Source organism: Geotrypetes seraphini, chromosome 4 (genome assembly GCF_902459505.1).
Source record: "Geotrypetes seraphini chromosome 4, aGeoSer1.1, whole genome shotgun sequence".
NCBI classification, from domain to species: Eukaryota; Metazoa; Chordata; class Amphibia; order Gymnophiona; family Dermophiidae; genus Geotrypetes; species Geotrypetes seraphini.
This window is the reverse complement of record NC_047087.1, coordinates 193,902,396-193,925,211: the sequence shown is the minus strand read 5'-3', so window position 1 is coordinate 193,925,211 and position 22,816 is coordinate 193,902,396. Positions and strand designations below refer to the sequence as shown.

Below are 22,816 nucleotides of genomic sequence, written 5' to 3'. Positions count from 1 at the left end.
GAAGCTTGGTTAAGACTAAGAATTTTGTAAGAATTTTGTATAAAGCACAGTTACTTACCGTAACAGGTGTTATCTAGGGACAGCAGGCAGATATTCTTAACACATGGGTGACGTCACCGACGGAGCCCTCGGTACGGACCTTTTTAACTAGAAGTTTCTAGTTGGCCGCACCGCGCGTGCGCGAGTGCCTTCCCGCCCGACGGAGGAGTGCGTGGTCCCCAGTTAGGATAAGCCAGCTAAGAAGCCAACCCGGGGAGGTGGGTGGGACGTAAGAATATCTGCCTGCTGTCCCTGGATAACACCTGTTACGGTAAGTAACTGTGCTTTATCCCAGGACAAGCAGGCAGCATATTCTTAACACATGGGTGACCTCCAAGCTAACAAAGAGGGAGGGGGGATGGTTGGCCATTATGAAAATAAATTTTGTAACACAGATTGGCCGAAGTGTCCATCCCGTCTGGAGAAAGCATCCAGACAATAGTGAGTAGTGAACGTGTGAACTGAGGACCAAGTGGCTGCCTTGCAAATTTCCTCGATGGGCGTGGAACGGAGGAAAGCTACAGAAGCAGCCATAGCTCGGACTCTGTGGGCCGTGACAGCTCCTTCCAGTGAGAGACCGGCCCGAGCATAGCAGAATGCGATACAGGCAGCAAGCCAATTAGAAAGCGTCCGTTTGGAGACAGGGCGACCCAAACGGTTAGGATCGAAAGACAAAAATAGCTGAGGGGATGTTCGGTGAGCTCTGGTACGATCAAGGTAGTAAGCAAGGGCACGCTTACAATCCAGCGTGTGCAACGCCTGTTCCCCAGGATGCGAGTGAGGTTTAGGGAAGAAGACTGGCAACACAATGGACTGGTTGAGGTGAAAAGCCGAGACCACCTTGGGGAGGAATTTAGGGTGGGTACGTAGAACAACCTTGTCATGGTGAAAAACAGTGAACAGTGGGTCAGCAACCAGTGCATGCAGTTCGCTAACCCTCCTGGCAGAGGTGATGGCAATTAGGAAGAGCACCTTCCAGGTAAGAAGCCTGAGCGAAGTTGTGGCAAGAGGCTCAAACGGAGGTTTCATGAGTGCTGATAAAACCACATTCAGGTCCCAGACGACAGGAGGAGGCTTGAGAGGCGGTTTGATATTGAAGAGACCTCTCATAAATCTGGAAACCAGAGGATGAGCCGTGAGGGGTTTTCCGAGGATAGGCTCGTGAAACGCAGTGATGGCACTGAGGTGGACTCGGATGGAGGTAGATTTGAGGCCAGCATTGGATAGCGAGAGTAAATAATCCAGCACAGTTTCCACCGCTAAAGAGGTGGGTTCATGATGATGCCGGAGACACCACGAGGAGAATCTGGTCCACTTCTGATGGTAACATTGGAGGGTGGCCGGTTTCCTGGAGGCGTCCAAAATGAGGCGGACCGGGTGAGATAGATTCTCTGGAGAAGTCAGCCCGAGAGAAACCAAGCTGTCAGGTGGAGCGAGGACAGATTGGGATGCAGTAGAGACTGATGCTGCTGTGTAAGTAGAGTAGGAAACACAGGAAGAGGAATGGGCTCCCTGGAGCTGAGTTGGAGCAGGAGGGAGAACCAGTGTTGACGAGGCCACCGAGGGGCGATGAGAATCATGGTGGCTTTGTCCCTGCGGAGCTTGGACAAGGTCCGCAACATCAGGGGAAGTGGAGGGAAGGCATACAGGAATCGATCCCTCCAATCGAGTAGGAATGCATCCGGGGCCAGACGGTGAGGAGAGAAGAGTCTGGAGCAGAATTGGGGCAGCTGATGATTGTGAGGTGCTGCAAAGAGGTCTACCTGCGGAGTGCCCCAGCGAGCAAAGATGGAGAGTAGAGTTGGAGGGTCCAACGTCCACTCGTGAGGTTGAAGGATGCGGCTGAGATTGTCGGCCAGGGAGTTCTGTTCGCCCTGGATATAGACCGCCTTGAGGAAGAGATTGCGGTCCGTGGCCCAGGTCCAGATGCATAGAGCCTCCAGACAAAGGGGGCGAGATCCGGTGCCGCCTTGCTTGTTTATGTAGTACATGGCGACTTGATTGTCTGTGCACAGGAGGAGAACCTGAGGGCAGAGAAGATGTTGGAAAGCCTTGAGGGCGTAGAACATGGCTCCGAGTTCCAGGAAATTGATGTGATGTCGACGCTCCTGTGGGGTCCAAAGTCCCTGGGTGCGTAGATCTCCTAGGTGAGCTCCCCACGCATAGGGGGACGCATCCGTGGTGATGACCATAGAGTGAGGGGGCAGATGAAAGAGCAGACCCCTGGAAAGATTTGAGGAGTTCAACCACCATTGGAGAGATTGCTGAAGAGATGATGTCACTGAGATGGGATGAGAAAGAAGATCCGTCGTCTGTGACCATTGGTTGGCGAGAGTCCATTGAGGCGTGCGGAGGTGGAGACGTGCCAGAGGAAGGACATGTACTGTCGAGGCCATGTGTCCCAGGAGGACCATCATCTGTCGAGCAGAAATGGAGGGGTGTTTGAGCACCTGACGACAGAGATGGAGCAGAGTCCACTGACGATCGGAGGGAAGAAAAGCCCTCATTAGAGTGGTGTCCAGAACAGCTCCGATGAATTGAAGTCGCTGGGTGGGAAGTAAATGCGACTTGGGGTAGTTGATCTCGAACCCCAGGAGGTGGAGGAGAGAGATGGTGTGATGAGTAGCCTGTAGCACAAGTGGAGATGAAGGTGCTTTCACCAACCAATCGTCCAAGTAGGGGAACACCTGGAGGTTGTGAGACCTGAGGAAGGCTGCAACTACTATGAGGCATTTGGTGAAGACTCTGGGTGAGGAAGCGAGGCCAAACGGCAGCACCCTGTACTGATAGTGGCGGTGCAGTACTTGGAACCGCAGATAGCGGCGAGAAGCCGGATTGATGGAGATGTGAGTGTAGGCCTCTTTGAGGTCCAGGGAACATAGCCAGTCGTGTTGAGAAAGAAGAGGGTAGAGCGTGGCAAGGGAGAGCATTCTGAACTTCTCCTTTACCAGACACTTGTTGAGGTCCCTGAGATCGAGAATGGGACGGAGGTCTCCCGTCTTTTTGGGTACCAGGAAGTAGGGAGTAGAATCCCTGACCCCTTTGGTCTGGAGGTACTTCTTCGATGGCATTGAGAAGAAGGAGGGATTGAACCTCCCTCAGGAGGAGGGGGGTTTGAGATGAGTGAGAAGCAGACTCTACGGGAGGGTTGTCCGGTGGAAGAGTCTGGAAGTTGAGAGAGTAGCCGTGGTGGATGATGTTGAGGACCCACTGGTCCGATGTGATGACCTCCCAACGGCTGGAGAATATGGTGAGACGACCTCCGATTGGTTGTGGAAGAGGTAGCGAAGGTGGAAGACTGGCTATGCCCTGGAGAGAAGAGTCAAAAGGGCTGAGAATGCTTTACAGGCTGAAGAGGCTTGGAGGGTTGAGTGGCCTGAGAACGAGCCTGGGCATGGTGCTGTTGTTGACGGGGCCGCCGAGGTTGCTGAGGAGGCGGATTGAGTGGCCTGGCTGAGAACCTGCGCTGATAAGACGACTGAGGTCGATAAGGTCGGGCAGGTGGAGCCTTCTTCTTTGGCTTGATCAGGGTGTCCCACCTGGTTTCATGGGCGGAGAGTTTCTGGGTGGTGGAATCCAGTGACTCTCCAAAAAGTTCATCCCCGAGACAGGGGGCGTTGGCTAGACGATCCTGGTGATTGATGTCGAGGTCGGAGACTCTCAGCCAGGCCAGGCGGCGCATGGCTACGGCCATGGCAGAGGCACGGGAGGTGAGCTCGAATGAATCGTATATCGAGCGGACCATAAATTTGCGCAATTGAAGAAGGCCAGAGATGTGCTGTTGGAACAGTGGGACCTTGCGTTCCGGCAGGTACTTTTGGAGGGCGGACAGCTGTTGGACCAAATGTTTCATATAAAAAGAAAAATGGAATGAATAGTTGTTCGCCCTGTTGGCCAGCATGGCATTCTGGTAGAGCCTCTTGCCAAACTTGTCCATGGTCTTACCCTCTCTGCCAGGGGGGGTAGAGGCATAGACACTGGAGCCCTGAGTCTTTTTTAAGGTGGATTCAACAAGAAGGGACTCATGGGGCAATTGAGACTTGTCGAACCCTGGGATAGGGATGACACGATAGAGGTTGTCCAGTTTACGGGGGGCCCCCGGTACCGTAAGGGGGTTCTCCCAATTTTTGTAAAATGTCTCCCGTAGGATGTCATGCACGGGAAGCTTGAGGAACTCCTTGGGAGGTTGTTCAAAATCTAAAGCCTCCAGGAAGGCTTGAGATTTTTTTGAGTCAGATTCTAGAGGAAGGGATAGTGCTGCAGACATCTCCCTGAGAAATTTCGAAAAGGAGGACTGCTCTGGTTTGGAGGTGGCATCAGATGAGGAGGGATCCTCCTCGGTACCGGGAGGGGACTCCTCCCATAAATCAGGGTCCCGGACCTCTGGTGCATGCCGAGACACCGGGGTGGAAGGTGCGGTATGGCGAGTCTTGGATAAAGATTTTCCAGAGCGCACCGAAACGGTACCAGGAGAAGAGGACCGGCGTCGATCCCGGTCCCGGGAAGTATGACGCTCTGCCTGGTGCCGAGGAGGATCCGTCGTGGTATGGGAGTGAACCACCGGATGGGTATGAAGTTGCTCAGCCGAAAGAATCGGCATGGAGGTGTTAATAGGTACCGATGGGGTGGATACCGGGGGCTCGGTACGGGGCTCGGGCCGGTCTGGTACCGGAAGGAGCGGTGCCAGGATAGTGGGCAACAGGTGCTCGAGCTGTCGCTGTAACTGTTCCTGGAGTTGAACTTTTAAGATGGCCGAAATACGGTCATCTAGGGGTGGCATCGGAACCGCTTTCTTTTGCTTCGGTTCCTTAGATGCCGCTCCACGCCCCGGCGATGAGGAGGCCGATGATGAGGCGCTCACCGAGATCGGGGCGGAGCGCTTGCGGGGTCGGCGCGAGGCCGGCAAGGTCGGTGTCGCCACCGTAGTTGGAGGGCGCTCGAGGGAAGAGGGAGGCTTCTTAGCCGGCTTACCTGGCGCCAGAGACGCCGATGCGGGGTCGGGCGGTGTCGAAGTAGACGGTGCCGATTTCTGTGGGACCGCTGTCGATGTCGAGGAGTCCATCGCCGACCCGGTGCCAAACAAAAGAGTTTGTTGAATTTTTCGGTTTTTGAGTGTTCTCTTTTTAAGAGTGGCACAGCGGGTGCAGGAGTCCGCCCGATGCTCCGGCCCCAAACACTGCAAACACCAATTGTGTGGGTCAGTGAAGGAGATCGGGCGTGCACACCGCTGGCACTTTTTAAAACCGACCTGCGGGGGCATGAAGGGGAAAACAGCCTCCGCAAAATCGAACCCCGAGGCCTGTATAATGGCAACAGGCCCCGCCGGGGCAAAATCGAAAAAAGGGGAAAAAATGCAAAGTTTTTTTTTTTTTTTTTTTTTACAAATCAAAAGAAAAATAAACCCGAAGGCAAAAGAAGAAAAAATAGGGAAAAAAGCGCGAGCGGGAAGGCAAAAAAGTGGTTTCAACGGCCGTTGAAAAAACACATGCGTCTTCTTCGCTCCGCGGAAACGAAGAAACTGGGGACCACGCACTCCTCCGTCGGGCGGGAAGGCACTCGCGCACGCGCGGTGCGGCCAACTAGAAACTTCTAGTTAAAAAGGTCCGTACCGAGGGCTCCGTCGGTGACGTCACCCATGTGTTAAGAATATGCTGCCTGCTTGTCCTGGGATAAGAATAGTCACCCTCTTAGTCCACAAGTTGAGGTGTATCCGTGTGAGAAGTAAGGTTTTGCTAGCTAGGGAAATCTGCTGATTGAGACCATGTTGGAGATAAATTGGCAGTGTGTGGTGGAAAAGCACAAACAAATGTGTGAGGAGACCAGATAGGATCTTGGTGGACTGATACCATTGTGGGAACATCCACATCTGGGATAGTAGAGAGGTCATACCAATAACAAATTAAATAGAGAGATAATTATAAATAATGAAATTCTCAAATACCTAGTATAAATAGAACAAGAGAATTCAGGTGAACAAAAAAATATAAATGAATGAATATAATAAACAATTTAATAAATATGCTTACTAATGTCAATATACTCTAAAACCAGTAGAAGGCACAAAACTCCATACAATACTTCTAACAACCTAAATATATAGGTTAAAAATTCTCATGAACCTAAGATAAAGCACAACTTTCAAAAAATAAATTCCAAAAAATAAAAAGGTAACAAATGTCCATACGATCCAATTGAGATTTGGCGATATAACAATCAGTAAAGAAGTATAAGAAGAGTCATTAACCAACTGGAAAGGATATTCAGATGTCTGAGTGTTACCAAGTTTCTTCACACCAAAATAGTGCGAATCCAAATTCATTGTTCATGCATATTCAATACGTGAGATGAAATGGAAAACTTCCAAAACAAAATCAACATCCTTGGCTTCCTCAACATGATACGTGTTTCAAAAGGAAGGAAAACTTGATAGAAGAGAAGAAACTGATTATAGCTGGCTGTAACTGCTGCTCCTGGTTGAATCAGTTTCTTCTCCTCTATCGACATTTTTTCTGCACATTTTTTTTTCTTCAATGTATATTTATTGAGTTTTCAGAAAAATAACACGACACAATGAAAGAACATGGTGTTCACAGAAATACATGAATACCAACAATCTTCCGAACTTCACCATCACCCAGAATCCCCTCCCTCCCACCCCTTCTGCACATTTTTTGACTATTCTGAAGTTAAAGAAAATGAAATCCTTGGCAAAAGATGCATTTAAAAAACTGTGCAATCATACTGACTTGAAACCTTTAGTACCTATTTTACCCTGAGTATGACTGAAATTTAAACCTACACTGCGTTTCAAAAAAATACAACTTGTTTTCTGCATAACTGTCAAAACTTGATCAATTTCAATAAAATTTAGGATATATCATCCTGAATAAATTTGCAAGAAGTCTACAGCAAATGTTCAAAATGGCCCTCACTGGCATGCACACATGCTTGAAGTCATTTTCTTCACTGATCAACCATAGCACGAATGACACCCTGACACCTCAGCCAGACACTGCAAATCGACTTTTCACAAACATGCTGCTACAAAATACCCCAAATCCTGTAATCATCAAGGTTAAAGGGCCATGGATCTGGAGTCATTCTCTGCAGCAGCTGGATGGTTTCACGAGTATGATGAGCAAGTGCACTGTCTTGGTGAAACACATAAACATTGCCAGCAATAAGCTAAATGGCCGGGAGCAGTTGCTGCGATAGTAAAACTTCACAATAGTACTTGTCACCTAGGTTGACAAAGAAAAACTCCTTGCAACCCATTTTGAACACTGCAATGGAGACCATGACCAATATGCTGAATGTCAAGCGAGTACACAGAAGACAATCAGCAGCAATACTTTGCTTCTCATTGCAGTCTGTGTGTAAAGTTGCTCATTTTGGGTGTTGACAAGTGGTTCAACCATGAAAATGCTCTCATCTGTAAACCAGTTGAAATTAACAGCAGTGGGGGCAGAAACTTGTGAAGTAGCTGCTTAGATGAAATCATATGAGCAATGTGGTTGTTCTTGGTTAGCTGTTGGTTGCCTCTGTTTAAGGCACTGTATGTCAAGATCACTGTGGATAATTTGAAATACAGTTGCTCAGTTAATTCGACGAATGGACTTAAAACTCATAAGTTCTTCAACTGTCATGATGTTTTCTTCAATGCAAACTGATCGGGCCCTGTCATTTCCTGACTTGTGATCAGTTGAGTCTGTTTCTTGCAATTTCTTCAAAATATATTCTACTCTACCTTCTTCCACCTTTTTTCTGGAAATTTTTGCACCAGTCTATGAGAATCGTAACCTTTCTCCATGAACAAATGTTTAATAAGGATCAGATCTCCTGTTTGAAAACTATGGTAATTGTTCATGTTTAAAGCAAAATTGTGTCTGGATGCATCGTAACGATAATTGCTAGATAGTGGTAACATTGTTTAGGTGAGGTAGCCAGTGGAGGGTAAGCTTATTGCAAATTTATTTAGGATGATAAAGCCCAAATTTGATTGAAATTGATCAAATTTTGACAGTTATGCATTATATAGTTGTTTTTTTTAACACAGTGTGGTCCCTTGTTTCTATCCCTTTGTTCCCATCAGGACATGCCCCTGCTGATCAAGTGCCTTTTGAATCTCTCCATAGCATACAATAAATACCTGAGGTGGGGAAAGCATGCTGACCATTGCTGGCACTCCTCCTGCAGGACTGCAGTTAGAACACCTGTTTTCTGCTCATATAAGAGTTCATCGATATGTTGAAATATCTGTTGCACCTGCCGAGTGGCAGCCCCATTAAACTCCTGTGCAGGAAGAAGAAAACGTGATAGCCAAGTAATCATCCAGAGGGCAAGGAAGAATACTTGTACATTTTTTTGCTCTTTACCATACTACTACTATTTATCATTTCTATAGAACTGAAAAGCATACGCAGTGCTGTACATTTAACATGCAATAGAAGGCCCCTACTCAAAAGAGCTTACAATCTAATTTGGACAGACAGGACATATAGGATTGGGGAGTTTCTGGTAGAGAGAATGATAGGATAGACATATGTAATTTTATGGTGAGTGGGAGTTAAGAGTTGAATGCAGCATCGAAAAAGTGGCCCTTTAGCTTGGACTTGAATATTGCTAGAAACAGTGCCTGACCTACATACAGTTTCAATTCGGTAGTCAACATGCATGATCTCTTGTCTTACTGGTTGTCATCCAGCTCTTATCTGGAAATCATTTTGCACAATTTTCTCCACATGCCTTTCCATCTGGCTTTCAACATGGAACCATCCTACAGAGCCTCTCTACCAGTAGGCATTTCTTCCATTTGAAAAGTACCTCTTTCCTCCTAATCCTAGGAACTGTGCAAAACTCTAGCATTCTCATGAGTAGGGATCTGAACCTCTGCATCCTGCTTCACAGACACTGAAGGAACACATTAAACCAGATTGCTAAACTGATTGAAGTGCTCTCTTAGTTTATTCCTTGGAAAATTTTGCATGACTGCATAGTGCATAATTTGCAGAAAGTTCCCCATGGAGACCATGATACAGAAGCTACAGTGCAGCTGGAAAAAATGTGCTACAGAGAGCATCAGGCCAACAATACAACTGATTGGCCCAATACTAACTATTTAAGAATGAGATGGGCAAAACAAAAAATGGTGATATTTAGCTGCTATCAGAAAACGTTAGCCATTTACTTTAATCCTGCTAATCGCACCACATATACAGCTCTTGGTTTTCACCAGAATTACAAAATTTGATGAGCTTAGTATGAAGAACAGAACACCTTTGGAGGAATGATAAATCACATCTCCATCTGACATATTGTAGGGCTCTTTATTTGTAGGTTTCACAGATGGCTCTGCTGCCCCCTATAGTTAGATCCAAAGCAGGCAGTAGCCCTTTCTAGAAATGGATGTGGGTAGGGATATGAGGAAACTCCTCGAAGAACAAGTCTGTTCTGCGGGTACGAGGAATCTCCTCAAAGAACAAGTCTATTCTGCTCTGAAATTAAAAGAAACATGTTAAATACTGTACAATCAAAACAATCATGCCAAACATAAACATTAATGGAGCTCAAAATAATACCTCAAAGTGTCCTAGTAATAGACTACTCTTCATACACTTAAAGTCCAACTGTCATCTAACCTGCAGTGATAGATAAAAACAGTCTGAGAGACAGTAGGTAGGCACAGGAAATGCATGACAGGGCGTGGGTCCAGAATTACTCACCTATCTACTAGAAAAGATATTAGCATGGTAAGAACCTAATTTCTTTTCCTAGTGCAATAGGTGCGCATTCTGGACAAGTGGGATGTACAAAAGCAGTCCAAGAAATCTAGGATGAGACCATTGTACTGGCTCATAACACTTACAGCATTGTTATAAATATAATCTGTTATCTTCATCTTATCGTAACTTTACGTTGCTATTTATCCCCAACAGGTCCTATTGGACATTACCTACTAAAATGTACATATTACATTTTCGCTCAGCAAACTATATTTCTATACTATTGCCTCCTGAGGTCTCTGATCTTTGTATTTCCTCTGAATATCTACTTATTGTATTTCGCTGAATGTCCAGCACTCTTGATTGTAAACCGCCTAGAAGTCGCAAGAATGTGGCGGAAAGAAGAATAAAGTTATTATTATTATTATTATGAAGACCCAAAGGCAGAATCCTCCATTGCCACCACATCCACAACCGAGACAGCAAGGGTATAGTAAGAGACCCTTCATTCTCTAAATCTCCCTCAAAAAGGTCCCCTAGATCCTGGACAGCTGCAGCCAGTGAGGCAAATGCACCCTAAACTAAACTAAACTAAGCCTTAGGTTTATATACCGCATCTTCTCCACAGAAGTGGAGCTCGACACGGTTTACAGAGTTTAAAAAATATGGGAAGAGAGAAGAGAAAGAAGCTCCTCCCCCTTATGAACCTTCAGAAGCGCTGCCAGACTTTCCTTTGGAAGGACAGATGTCCAGAAAGGCTCTTCACATCAGATTAACAAATTCAGGAGAAAATGATGTACTAGGCAGTACAGAGTCTCCAGCAGAGGACTCCAGCTTATGTATTTAAGGCTTTGTGGCCTCCGTGCCCCTGTGTTTAGGATGACCACCATTCCAGGGCTCTGAGGATGACCAAACAATGGGATTCCCACCCGTTCCACAGCCCTAGAGAGCAAAGGGGAGGCTAAGCCGCTCGCTCCCCCCCTTCATGTCCTGTGCAGCATGTGGCACAAGAAGGGCGCCCATTCCAGGCAAGCCTGGCATGAATTAGGTCAAAAGAGCCTGAGGATTCCATCCTTGCCAGTTTTGAGGCAAAATGAGGTGATTTGGAGCTTCTGGAGAACTTTGAAAAAAAGTTGGGAAATCCAAGATAGCCGAAGCAGCATCTTTTGGCAGCAAAAATGGCTCTGAAATGCTAAAAAAATAACAAAAAACCCATCAATTTTAAGATTTTAGAGGTGGGGAACATCAGAGAACAGGCAGAAATCTTTATAATTAAAATTTACAGAGCCTCCTGATTTTCCTCATAGACTGTAGCAGCCCTACTCACTGTGACCTCGGCTAACAATATGCTGCAGCCTGCCTCAGCACAAAAGGTAAATGGATCTGGAGAAGAAATAACTGCGCCTCACAACTGAAAGTCCTTCCAACGCTGAATCTTTGGTCTGACCAGTGTCTGACTGAGCCTCCAACACCCGTGGACCCACAGATGTGAAATAGGGGAGGCAAAATTGCAGCTGGGATCCCATGAGACCCCGCTGAGCCCCCTACAGATGCCTAACAGACTGCGCTCAAGCCCCTGCAATGCAGTAGGCAAGTAATGCTACAAAGGGAATGAACCCAGAGCTCCAAATAGGCTTCTTCAAGTTGTCCAACTGGTACCACAAGGGATTGGCCTTTCAGCTGCAGACCTCAGTCTGCTTCTCCTTCAAGCAGGCAGCGCTGTACCCTTTACTAGGGGAGCTCTTAGCTCTGAAATTAAGCAAAAAACCATGAAAAAAATGAAAAGACCAAAAAAAAGAAGAAAGAAATTGGTTGGTTGGTAAGAGTTGGTTGGTAAGAGTCTATAGATACTGGATTCTTATCTGGTTTAGGGATCAGCACTAAAAGGGAGTGATAGTATGAACAGGAAATTGCCCTGTAGCTACCACTTGTGCAAAATAGAATCAAAGGGAATTCAGAAACAGGCCATTGGAGCCAGGAGCTTTCAACAGTGGAGACCTCTTAGCCTCTCTAATCTCAAGCGCTGTAATAGGCCAATGAAGTGGGGTCTCTGCCTCTGACATTTGGGGCAGTTGTAATGTACTAAGGTACAATGTTAAATCATTTACAGCAGTTGGTTTCCATGTATAAAACTCTTTAAAGTGACTATAAAATAATGTAGCCAACTGCTCTGCCAGAGATTAACTTCTAGTGATGTAAGATTTCTTTACAAAAATGAGGGCCCTGCCATGGATGTATTAATTGAGTCAGTAGTTTACCTGTTCAGTTCCCATATCTATAAAGAAGATACTTGTAATATTGTTGGGATCTCATGGTTTTCTCATGTAATTTTACATTCAGTGCAACTTGTGCTGCCTGAAGCCTTTGCAAATATAGCAGTTCTCAAGCATGTTCCTTCTTTTTTCATGCAACATATGCTATTGTCATCCCACAGAGGACAGCTTTAGCAGTTTCACACAGCAGAATGAGATCGGACACTGAAAGAACGTTATCATCCAAAAACTGTCTCCATTGAGCCCTATAGTGCTGATCCCAATACAGATATCTAGGGAAACTTCAATTACCAATACGGTGTCCAAGCTGTACCCCTTGTACCTCAATCCAAACTATAGAATAGTGTAGGGGAGATGTTTACTAAATAAAATTGCCACTCCCACACTGTGGATTGTACCTGTGGAATAATACACTTCCTTAAACCAGCCTCTACAATTTTTCATGATCTGAATCAGAAAGATGAGTTTCTTGAACACATACAATATACATTCCTTGTTTCTTTAAACATTTGTTTGTTTGACAGGGGAGTTTATACCAGCCATGTTCCACGAGCACAAGCGTAAGCAGGACTCACCCATGATCTTCCCAAATATACATATACTGCTGGTTCATGATATTAGACCAGGGTGTCCAGTGCCCATTCTCCAACCTCACTGTTGACTACACACCGTCCACTCCACAAGTGTAGAAAAATTTGCTGGAGCTAAGCATTTTTTATGTGTTGTAAGCGCATGCTAGGGCTTACCGCAATTTAGTAAAAAGGCCCCAGAGTGACTCCAGCATGTCTGGTGGCATATGCATACCTATGCCAAAAATTAAAATTGACAAATAGTGATTTGTGCAAAACCAGGGGTTCTTGAAATCAGTTTGTGGTGAAACAAACCAAATTTGCTGCCATTTGTTGTGGTTTTACCATTTATATGAAAGCTAACACACAGCTCAACTAACCAACAATTTAACTCTAAAATACAAAAGATAATTTCCTTGCAGACCAACTAGACCAGTGGTCTCAAACCCTTTGCAGGGCCACATTTTGGATTTGTAGGTACTTGAGGGCCTCAGAAAAAATAGTTAATGTCTTATTAAAGAAATGACAATTTTGCATGAGGTAAAACTCTTTATAGTTTATAAATCTTTCCTTTTGGCCAAGTCTTAATAATATTGTAATTTTAGCTAAAGAGACATATGATCAATAAACTGTTTTATTTTATTTTTGTGATTATGATAAACATACCGAAGGCCTCAAAATAGTACCTGGCGGGCCGCATGTGGCCCCCGAGCCGTGAGTTTGAGACCACTGGTCTAGACAAATATTTGCTAAGCAGGATGCTTTTGCTGTCTAAATAGCTCCAAGAATATCATAACTGTATACTTACATCAAAGCCCCAGGATAGGACAGAGCTGCCTTCTGTGGAGAGCCCTGTGTAGCTCTGCTGGTTCCACCAAGAGATCCTTCTATCTGTCACAGCCACTGTTAGGCACTGAGAGTCACTTGAGATTTCTGACTCGCTGACAGATTTGAGAGCAGAGAAGAAAAAGAAACTATCATTCTTACTCTCATACATTAATCTTTAGTACAGAATGTAAGTAATATTATAGAAAAACAATATCTTCTACAGGAGTTTCTCATAAGAGATTTTCTATTCTTTAAAATCACTCTTTTCTTAGTGGATGACATAGCTAAAAAAAAAAGAGTTTAGTTTATTGCATGTTTGATATACTGCCTTTCAGATAAAATCAAAGCAGTTTACAATAAAAAAACCAAAACAAAAACCAAGCAAAACAAAACCAAAAATCAAGAAAAATGAAAAGGAACTACACATTTTTTAATAGGACAGATGAAAACAACAAAGGAAGAGAAAATAAAGAGACCCCACCACCACCACTATGCACTGGCTGGTGAGCAAACCATCTTCAAGAACATGGAACAGATAGGGAGAATAAATAGGTTTTCAATGAAGCCTTAAATCTTGGGGACAACTACTTGGCATATAGTCCTGCCCAAGATTAGTCAATCTTCATTCTAAATGAAGGTTTTGCAATTTTCATTTGAATGTTTTTCATACACATGTATTTTTATGCACATTGTATGAAGGTGAAATCAATTATGTGTGTGTTAAGGAGAAATTAGGTTCTTACCTGCTAATTTACTTTCTTTTAGCTTCTCCAGACCAGTAGAGGTTAACTTTACGAATGGGTATATATCTAATCATGACCAGCAGGTGGAGACTGAAAACAAAACTTTGGGACAGTATATCCTAGCCCCTCCTCTCTATTTCCCTCAGTCTGCCGAATAGCCAAGCAGAACCAAGAACTGGAAAACAACAGAGAGAAAAAACAATACTCCGAAAGGAGTAACAAATAACATACCCAAAATGCTGTTGGAAAATGCAGAGGAGAAATTCCCGAAGGAAGAATGTCCCCACAGCTCGCCAGCTAAGCCAGCCGAGCCACAGCCGCTGTTCTTCACTTCTCCCCGGCCCTAGAAAAATACTAGAACCCGCAGCAAAAACCAAAAACTGCCCGCGCAACAGCCCCAACAACAACAACAACAGACAGGGTGGGGACCTCTACTGGTCTGGAGAAGCTAAAAGAAAGTAAATTAGCAGGTAAGAACCTAATTTCTCCTTCTTTAGCACTCTCCAGACCAGTAGAGGTTAACTTTACGAATGGGACGTACCCAAGCAGTCCCTCTCACGGGCGGGACCCCCGAAGGGCCGATACCAGTACACGCTCACCGAACACCGCGTCCCGACGCGCCTGCACATCAACCCGATAATGACGAACAAAGGAATGCAAGGAGGACCAAACCGCAGCCTTACAAATATCCACTGGAGGCACGAGCGACGACTCAGCCCAAGAAGCCGCCTGACCCCGAGTGGAATGAGCCTTGAGAAACTCCGGAACAGGCTGCTGTTTCAGAAGATAAGCGGAAGCAATCGTCTCCTTGATCCAGCGCGCAATAGTAGCCTTAGAAGCGCCAGCTCCCCGACGAGGACCCGCCAGGAGGACAAAGAGATGATCGGACTTCCGGAATTCCTGGGTCCGCTGCACATAAGAGCGAAGGACCCGACCGACATTCAACTTGCGCAGCTGCCGTTGCTCAGAAGAGCCCTCCCGACCACCCAAGACCGGGAGAACCACCGATTGATTGACATGAAAAGGAGAAACAACCTTCGGCAGAAAGGAAGGAACAGGCCGCAAGAACGACCCGCTCCCTAGAAAACTCCAAGAAGGGAGCCCTACAAGAGAAAGCCTGCAGCTCAGAAACACGCCTAGCAGAAGTAATGGCCACCAAAAAGACCGCCTTCAAAGTAAGGTCCTTCAAAGAACAGTCGTCCAAGGGCTCGAAAGGCGGACGCACCAAAACAGAGAGAACCAGATTAAGATCCCAAGAGGGAACCGAGGGCCGTAGGGGAGGCCTAAGCAACTTGGCCGCCCGCAAAAACCGAATCACATCAGGAAGAGCCGATAAACGCTGACCTGACACCAACCCTCGAAAAGCCGACAGGGCCGCAAGATGAACCCGGAGAGAAGACCAAGCCAGGCCTCTATCCAGGCCATCCTGCAAGAACTCCAGAAAGTTAGGCAGAGAAGCGCGAAAAGAGGTCACTCCCCGCGCCCGACACCATTCCTCAAAGAGACGCCAAACCCGCACATAAGCCCGAGAGGTAGAAAACCTCCGGGACCCCAACAGTGTAGAGATCACCTTGTCTGAATATCCCTTCTTGCTAAGGCGACCCCTTTCAAGAGCCACGCCGTAAGACAGAAGGGAGACGGGTCGAACATGGGAATGGGACCCTGCATCAGAAGGTCGTCCGAGAGAGGCAGAGGAAGAGGATCCGCTACCAGGTGCCTCACCAGATCCGCATACCACGGACGGCGAGGCCAATCCGGCGCCACCAGCACCACCAAACCCGGATGGTGAACAATGCGAAGAAGCACCCTGCCCACCAGCGGCCAAGGAGGGAACACATACAACAGCCCCTCCATTGGCCACTGCTGGACCAGAGCATCCAGACCCTCGGCCAGACCGTCCCTGCGACGACTGAAGAAGCGGGGCACTTTGGCGTTGCCACCCGTGGCCATCAGGTCCATCAGGGGCTGCCCCCAAGCCTGCACTATCAACTGAAACGCCTCGGCGCCGAGACACCACTCTCCTGGATCTAGGAAGTGACGACTGAGGAAGTCTGCCTGAACATTTTCTACCCCGGCTATATGAGAGGCCGAGAGGTCCAGCAGATGGGATTCCGCCCAAACCATGAGCAGAGCCGCCTCCTGCGCCACCTGAGTGCTCTTGGTGCCCCCCTGACGATTGACATAAGCCACCGCCGTGGCATTGTCCGACAGCACTCTGACCGACTTGCCCAGCAACAGGGAGTGGAAAGCCAACAGCGCCAGACGGACCGCTCTGGTCTCCAACACGTTGATCGACCAGGCGGCCTCCTCCGCGGACCAGGTGCCCTGAGCTGAGTGACCCAAACACTGAGCCCCCCAACCCAGGAGACTCGCATCCGTCAGGAGCACCGTCCACTGCGGGAGATCCAGACCCACCCCCTGAACTAGGTGAGGGGTCTGGAGCCACCAACGCAGACTGCAGCGCGCCAAGCCTCGCAGGGGAACCGGAACATCCATCCCGTGCCTCTGGGGAGACCACCTCCGGAGCAGAGCATACTGGAGAGGACGCATGTGGGCCCGCGCCCACCTCACCACGTCCAGGGACGCCGCCATCGACCCCAAGACCTGGAGGAAATCTCGCGCCCGAGGACACCGGGACGCCAAAAGCAGGCGAATCTGAGATTGCAATTTGCTCACCCGGCCCTCTGGGAGGAAGACCTTCCCCAAGGAGGTGTCGAACAGCACCCCTAGGTACTCCAGACGCTGAGCCGGGACCAACCGACTCTTGGAAAGGTTGACCACCCAGCCCAGCGACCGGAGAAACTCCACCACCCGAGCAGTAACCCGGGAGCTTTCCTGCAACGACTTTGCCCGAATTAACCAGTCGTCCAGGTAGGGGTGTACCAGGATACCCTCCGACCGCAAGGCTGCCGCGACGACCACCATCACCTTGGTGAACGTCCGAGGAGCCGTGGCCAGCCCAAAGGGAAGCGCACAGAACTGAAAGTGCCGACCCAAGATCGCAAAGCGCAGGAAACGCTGATGAGAGGCCCGAATGGGAACATGCAAGTAGGCCTCCGTCAGATCGAGAGAAGTGAGAAACTCCCTCGGCTGAACCGCCAGAATGACCGACCGCAGAGTTTCCATACGGAAAGAGGGAATCTTGAGAGCCCTGTTGACCCCTTTTAAATCGAGGATGGGCCGAAAAGTCCCCTCCTTTTTGGGCACCACAAAGTAAATGGAGTACCTGCCCGTGCCCCACTCCGGAGGGGGCACCGGAACAACTGCCCTGAGATCTAGCAAGCGCTGAAGGGTCTGGCGAAAAGCCTGCGTCTTCCCCGGAGTCTGACACGGAGAAGCGAGGAAAAAATCCGGCAGAGAGCGGGCGAACTCCAGGGCATAACCGTCCCGCACCACCTCCAGGACCCACTGATCGGACGTGATCTCGGCCCATTTGGGGAAAAATTTGCGCAGCCGAGCCCCCACCGGAACCAAAGGGGGCGCCGGCAAGGCGTCATTGTGCAGGACGGGAAGCGGGGGAACCGGCGGAGGGATTCCCTGCCCCCCGACGGGCCCCCTGAAAGGGCTGCATGCGCTGGAAGAACCGACCCCGGGAAAATCCCGGAGACTGGAAAGAAGCAGCCCCACGCCCAGGGCGATACTTGCGAAAATCCCGCAAACGCCCCCGGGCCGCACCCCCCCGAGACGCCGGGCGGGCACGGTCCTCCGGCAGACGGGGAACTTTCGAGTCCGACAGAGTCTGAATCAACTTATCCAAGTCCTCTCCAAACAAAAATGACCCCCGAAAGGGAAATTTAGTAAGCTTAGCTTTGGACGCAGCATCCGCCGCCCAAGCGCGCAGCCACAACACACGCCTTGCGGCCACGCCAAAAGCCATAGACTTAGCCGATATCCGCACCAAGTCATATAGAGCATCTGAGAGGAATGAGGCCGCCATCTCAATCTTCGCAACCTCCTGATCCACCAGAGACCAGTCGTCAGACTCTCGATCCAAGACCCGCTCCGCCCACCGAAACACGGCGCGAGCGACCAGTCCCCCACAAATAGCCGCCTGGACCCCAAAGGCAGAGACCTGAAAATTTTGCTTAAGGATGCTCTCCAATTTGCGCTCCTCAGGGTCCCGCAAGGCAGAACCGCCCTCAACAGGCACGGTATGCCGCTTGGAAATTGCCGAGACCACCGCATCCACGACTGGCGAAGCTAACGTAACCCGATCCCCTTCAGGAATGGGATACAGGCGAGTCATGCTGCGCGCCAGCCGAAACGGCGCCTCCGGCGTTTTCCACTGCTCCAGAATAATATCCCGAATATCCTGATGCATAGGAAAAGAGCGGGAAACGGAACGGATCCCCCGTAACAGGGGGTCCCCCACACGCGGAGTCTCCGGCGGCGCGTCCTCAAAACGCAAAACCGAAGAAACCTGCTGAATAAGGTCAGGCAGCTCATCTTTCTGAAAAAGGCGCACCATGGACGCCTCGTCACTGGAGAACGGGAAATCCGACAACCCGCCGCCAGCTTCCGTCCCCTCCAGAGAGTCCTGGAACTCCTCAGAAGGGTCCAGGTCCTCCTCCAGACCGACCCGTTCCTCCGACCACAAATTCTCGTCCCACGACACCCGCGGACGCTTGGACAAGGGAGGCGGCGGAGGGGACGTCACGCCAGACGAAAGAGGCAAAGCCGCAGGGAGCGCGGAGGAAAACCCACCCCCCGAAACCCCCTGGGCGCAACCGGGACCCCCAGCCACCTGAAAATAGGCTCTGCATAAAGAAAAGAAAAATTCAGGAGAAAAATCCCCCGAGGGTCCCAAGGGACTCCCTGCCACAGCAGGGGACCCAGCAGAACCTTGCCCCTGCATAGTCAAAACAGGGGGAAGGTCACCTGAGGTGGAAGACAAAATGGAGGGGCCAGACAGAGAAGATGGCGGTTTTCCCGCCAAAAAAGCTCCCTCCATAGCCTGAAGCGGCTGAGAAACCTGAATAGTCTCAGCCGCTAAAGCAGGCAAGCCGGCATCAGCTGTCAAAAAATCAGCTGAGAGGGAATCCTTCGGGGAATCCCTCCGTGGGCGGTTGTGGAAGACCGGGCTTCCCCACTGCTCCAAGCCGACTCGCGAGGCACCATCGGCGGGGAGCTCTGGGCGCCTGCAGCCGCTGCCGACGGAGCTCCACCACCTCACCGACCCAAACCGCCGAGTTCAGGCCGGCCGCGAGTGCCTCGCGGCTGGACTAAAATTGTGGCCTACTCCCCCGGAGAAGGGCACAATTGCTCCATACGCGACCTAGCTATAAAAAAGTGCTGGTTACATGAAAAAATACAGTAAAATACAGTTTTCTTAAAGGGATACAACCCTCCAGACCAGCACTACCTCAGGATTTTTTTTTTTTTTTTGTTTTCACAGAACAGACTCCACAGGCTCTCGAAGCAATATGCCTTGCTTGATTTAGGGGGCAAGGCTTACTGCTGAGGCTCCTCTAAAAAAATGTGGGGAGGTGGAGGAAGTGGGGGGAGGGACCCCGCTCGTGACCCGCCGGGTTTGACACCCCCGAGGTCGGACGAACCCCCAAACAGAGTCCGCCCAAGCTCCGTCCGGCTAAAAACAGGGACAATAAACCCCCTAAACAAATTCCAACAGCCCTACCAAGGGAGATGGGTACAGATCACTCAACACCTGCTGGAGACTGAAAGAAGACTGAGGGAAATAGAGAGGAGGGGCTAGGATATACTGTCCCAAAGTTTTGTTTTCAGTCTCCACCTGCTGGTCATGATTAGATATATACCCATTCGTAAAGTTAACCTCTACTGGTCTGGAGAGTGCTAAAGAATTTACACTTTTGATTATATGCACAAATTAACATATTTGCTGTCTCCATCTCTCTGCTTTTATTTCTCTCCAACTCCTTCCCTGTATATTTTTAAACTACACAAATATCCTTGTTTTTGTTTTTTAATTGTAAATGCCACCTGATTCTCTATTATGGGTAGTAGTGGGATACAAATATTAAAGAAGAATAGAGATGCGATATCTTTATTTATTTAAAAAAAAAAAAGGATACCACCAACATCTTGGAGCTTTGAAACTGAACCTGGACTCTGATCTTGGTTATTTAGCATAATGTTGACTTGGGTCATATACAAATGAAAATTAAGAACAAGTAACGGTTAAATTCAGGAAAATTCATGGAGTATCCTATTTACCAAGTTGTTGTTTACCTGTTAACATGGTGCTCTAATAGTTAACGTGCGATAATTTCCAGATTAACAGGTAACACATTGGAGAATGGGCAGGGACTACAAATTAACCCTCATTCTATAAACTTTCATTTCCGATTTTAGGCTTAGCATGCAAAATTGCACCTTCAGGTTACAGAATATCTACAGTTGCGTACATATCTTAATGGTAAATTAGTTACTAATTAGCACTAACAACCAATTATTGATAATAGTGTTAATTTGCACTAATTTTCACGTGCCGGTCGAGGGGGGGGTGCCGTGCCGGTTGGGAGGGTGCTGGGCGCTCATGGGGGGAGGTGTTTGGCAAGGGAGCGCTTTGTCTGGTAGGGGGAGGCTTTTTTTTCATTTTTTTTATAGGCCTGATATTTTGCGGCCTATTAAAAAAAAAGCCGGCAAAGCCCTGACAGCAGTAAAAGAAACTGCTTCTCCTGTCACTACTGCCAGGCCTCTCCCCCCGACTCAATCCAATCCGTGCAGTCGGTTGGAGGCGTGCCTCCGATCACCCCCATTTGCATGAAGATGGTTGATGAATCAGTCGGCCTGCCTCCAATCGCACACAGTTCGGAAGGTTAGTGAATCTAGCCCTTAGAAATCTATAATTTTAGCATGCACATTCTAAAGCACACAACTGTAAGAGGGGTGTGGACATGGGAAGAGCATGCCCAGAACTTATGTGCTAAGGCAAAGTTTCTCAAGCAGTGTATCAGGACACACTTGTGTGTAAACCAAGAGCTGAGACAGACAGCAAATCCTTATTTTCCTCAATAACCATGTGTTCTGCAGGCTGGGGAGAGCAGAGAGCCAGGGAGTCATATACCTGAACTCTGCAAAACTGGTCCTCCTTTCTGCTTCACCATTACCCACAATGAGCACTGCTGCCCCCAGCTCCAAACGGAAATGTTGCAGGTCAGTTATTCCCCATTAGTAGTCACCACCACTGTGTTGTTGTTGTTGTTATTATCATTTACAACAATGATGAATGGGGATTTTATTATGTTTAGCCATAAATGTAGTGTTCAATATGTCATGCAAAAATTGTCTGTCAGGTATGTCGCAACAGAAGAGAGGTTGAAGACCACTGTGCTTGTAGCTGACAACATTAGAATGCAAGCATTTATACCAGCCTGTCACATGATGTAAGTGGATATGCCTAAAGTTAGACACATAAAAGTGTGTAATTGCCAATATACACTTTGCACTTAGCACACAACATCCTGGTGCCTAATTTTGGGCAACCTTTAGAGAATTACTCCCTGTTAAAGCAGCATATAATGTGGCAGTAAATGCCTTCTAAACAGATGTAGATAATTGCATATATTTTTCTATAGCAGGGGTGCCCAATAGGTCAATCGCGATCGACGGGTAGCTCGCCAAGGCAAAGTGAGTCGATCACCCAAGACTCACTTTGCCTTGGCGATCTATCGGGCCGATCAGTCTTCCTTTCCCCAACGTCAATTCTGCCGTTGGAGAGGAAGTTAGGGCCAGCCAATCGCTGCCTGGCTGGGCGGAACTTCCTCTCCGACGCCAGAATTGACGTCGGGGAGAGGAATGCTGGTCAGCCCGAAGCAGGGAGACCATGGGGCGGCAGCGGCGTTGGCTTAGGGGCCTGTTATCCATTGGTGGCGGCTTGGGTCCTGTTCCCCGATGGCAGCGGCAGTGGCTTGGGGAAGAGCAGGGAGAAAGAAAGAAAGGGGGCAGGCAGGGAGCGAGAAGGAAAGAAGAGAAACAGAAAAAAAGAAAGGGGGCATGAAGAGAGAAAGAAAGAAAGGTCAGGGAGAGAGGAAGAAAAAGTTGGGGGAGGGAATGAGGTGTGGTGGAGAGAAAGCATACAGGCTGAAAGAAAGATTGGATGCACAGTCAGAAGAAAGTGCAACCACAGACTCATGAAATCACCAGACAAGGTAGGAAAAATGATTTTATTTTAAATTTAGTGATCAAAATGTGTCTGAATTTATATCTGCTGTCTATATTTTACAATATGGTCCCCTTTTACTAAACCGCAATAGTGGTTTTTAGCGCAGGGAGCCTATGAGCATTGAGAGCAGCGATGGGCATTCAGCGCAGCTCCCTGCGCTAAAAACTGCTATTGTGGTTTAGTAAAAAGGGAGGAGGGTGGGTATTTGTCTATTTTTGTATGGTTGTTACTGAGGTGACAGTGCATAGAGTCATCTGCTTTGACCTCTTTGAAAAAACCCCGGAATAGGAATGATAATTAACAATTCTATGCGTACAGTGTGCGTTATGTTTTTTTAAAATTTTATTGTTGGTAGATCATTTTGACTTGGTCATTTTAAAAGTAGCTCGCGAGTCAAAAAAGTGTGAGCACCCCTGCTCTATAGTATCCGAATAGGAAATATAGAACTGCACAGGAATGAAGATTGTAGAAATACCACGGAGCCCGCAGATATAGAAGA

At 48.0% G+C, this 22,816-nt stretch overlaps 1 protein-coding gene across 2 annotated transcripts in view; it reads right to left on the bottom strand.

Moving 5' to 3' along the window:
- Positions 1-22,816, bottom strand: part of FAM149B1 (family with sequence similarity 149 member B1) — a 156,052-nt gene that overhangs the window by 117,997 nt on the left and 15,239 nt on the right. For both annotated transcript variants that reach the window (XM_033940635.1, XM_033940636.1), the window contains exons 3-4: positions 13,412-13,544; positions 8,189-8,331 (exon numbers count right to left, since the gene is read on the bottom strand). In XM_033940635.1, the coding sequence (XP_033796526.1) occupies positions 8,189-8,331; positions 13,412-13,544 (276 nt within the window). The remainder of the gene's footprint in view (positions 1-8,188; positions 8,332-13,411; positions 13,545-22,816) is intronic.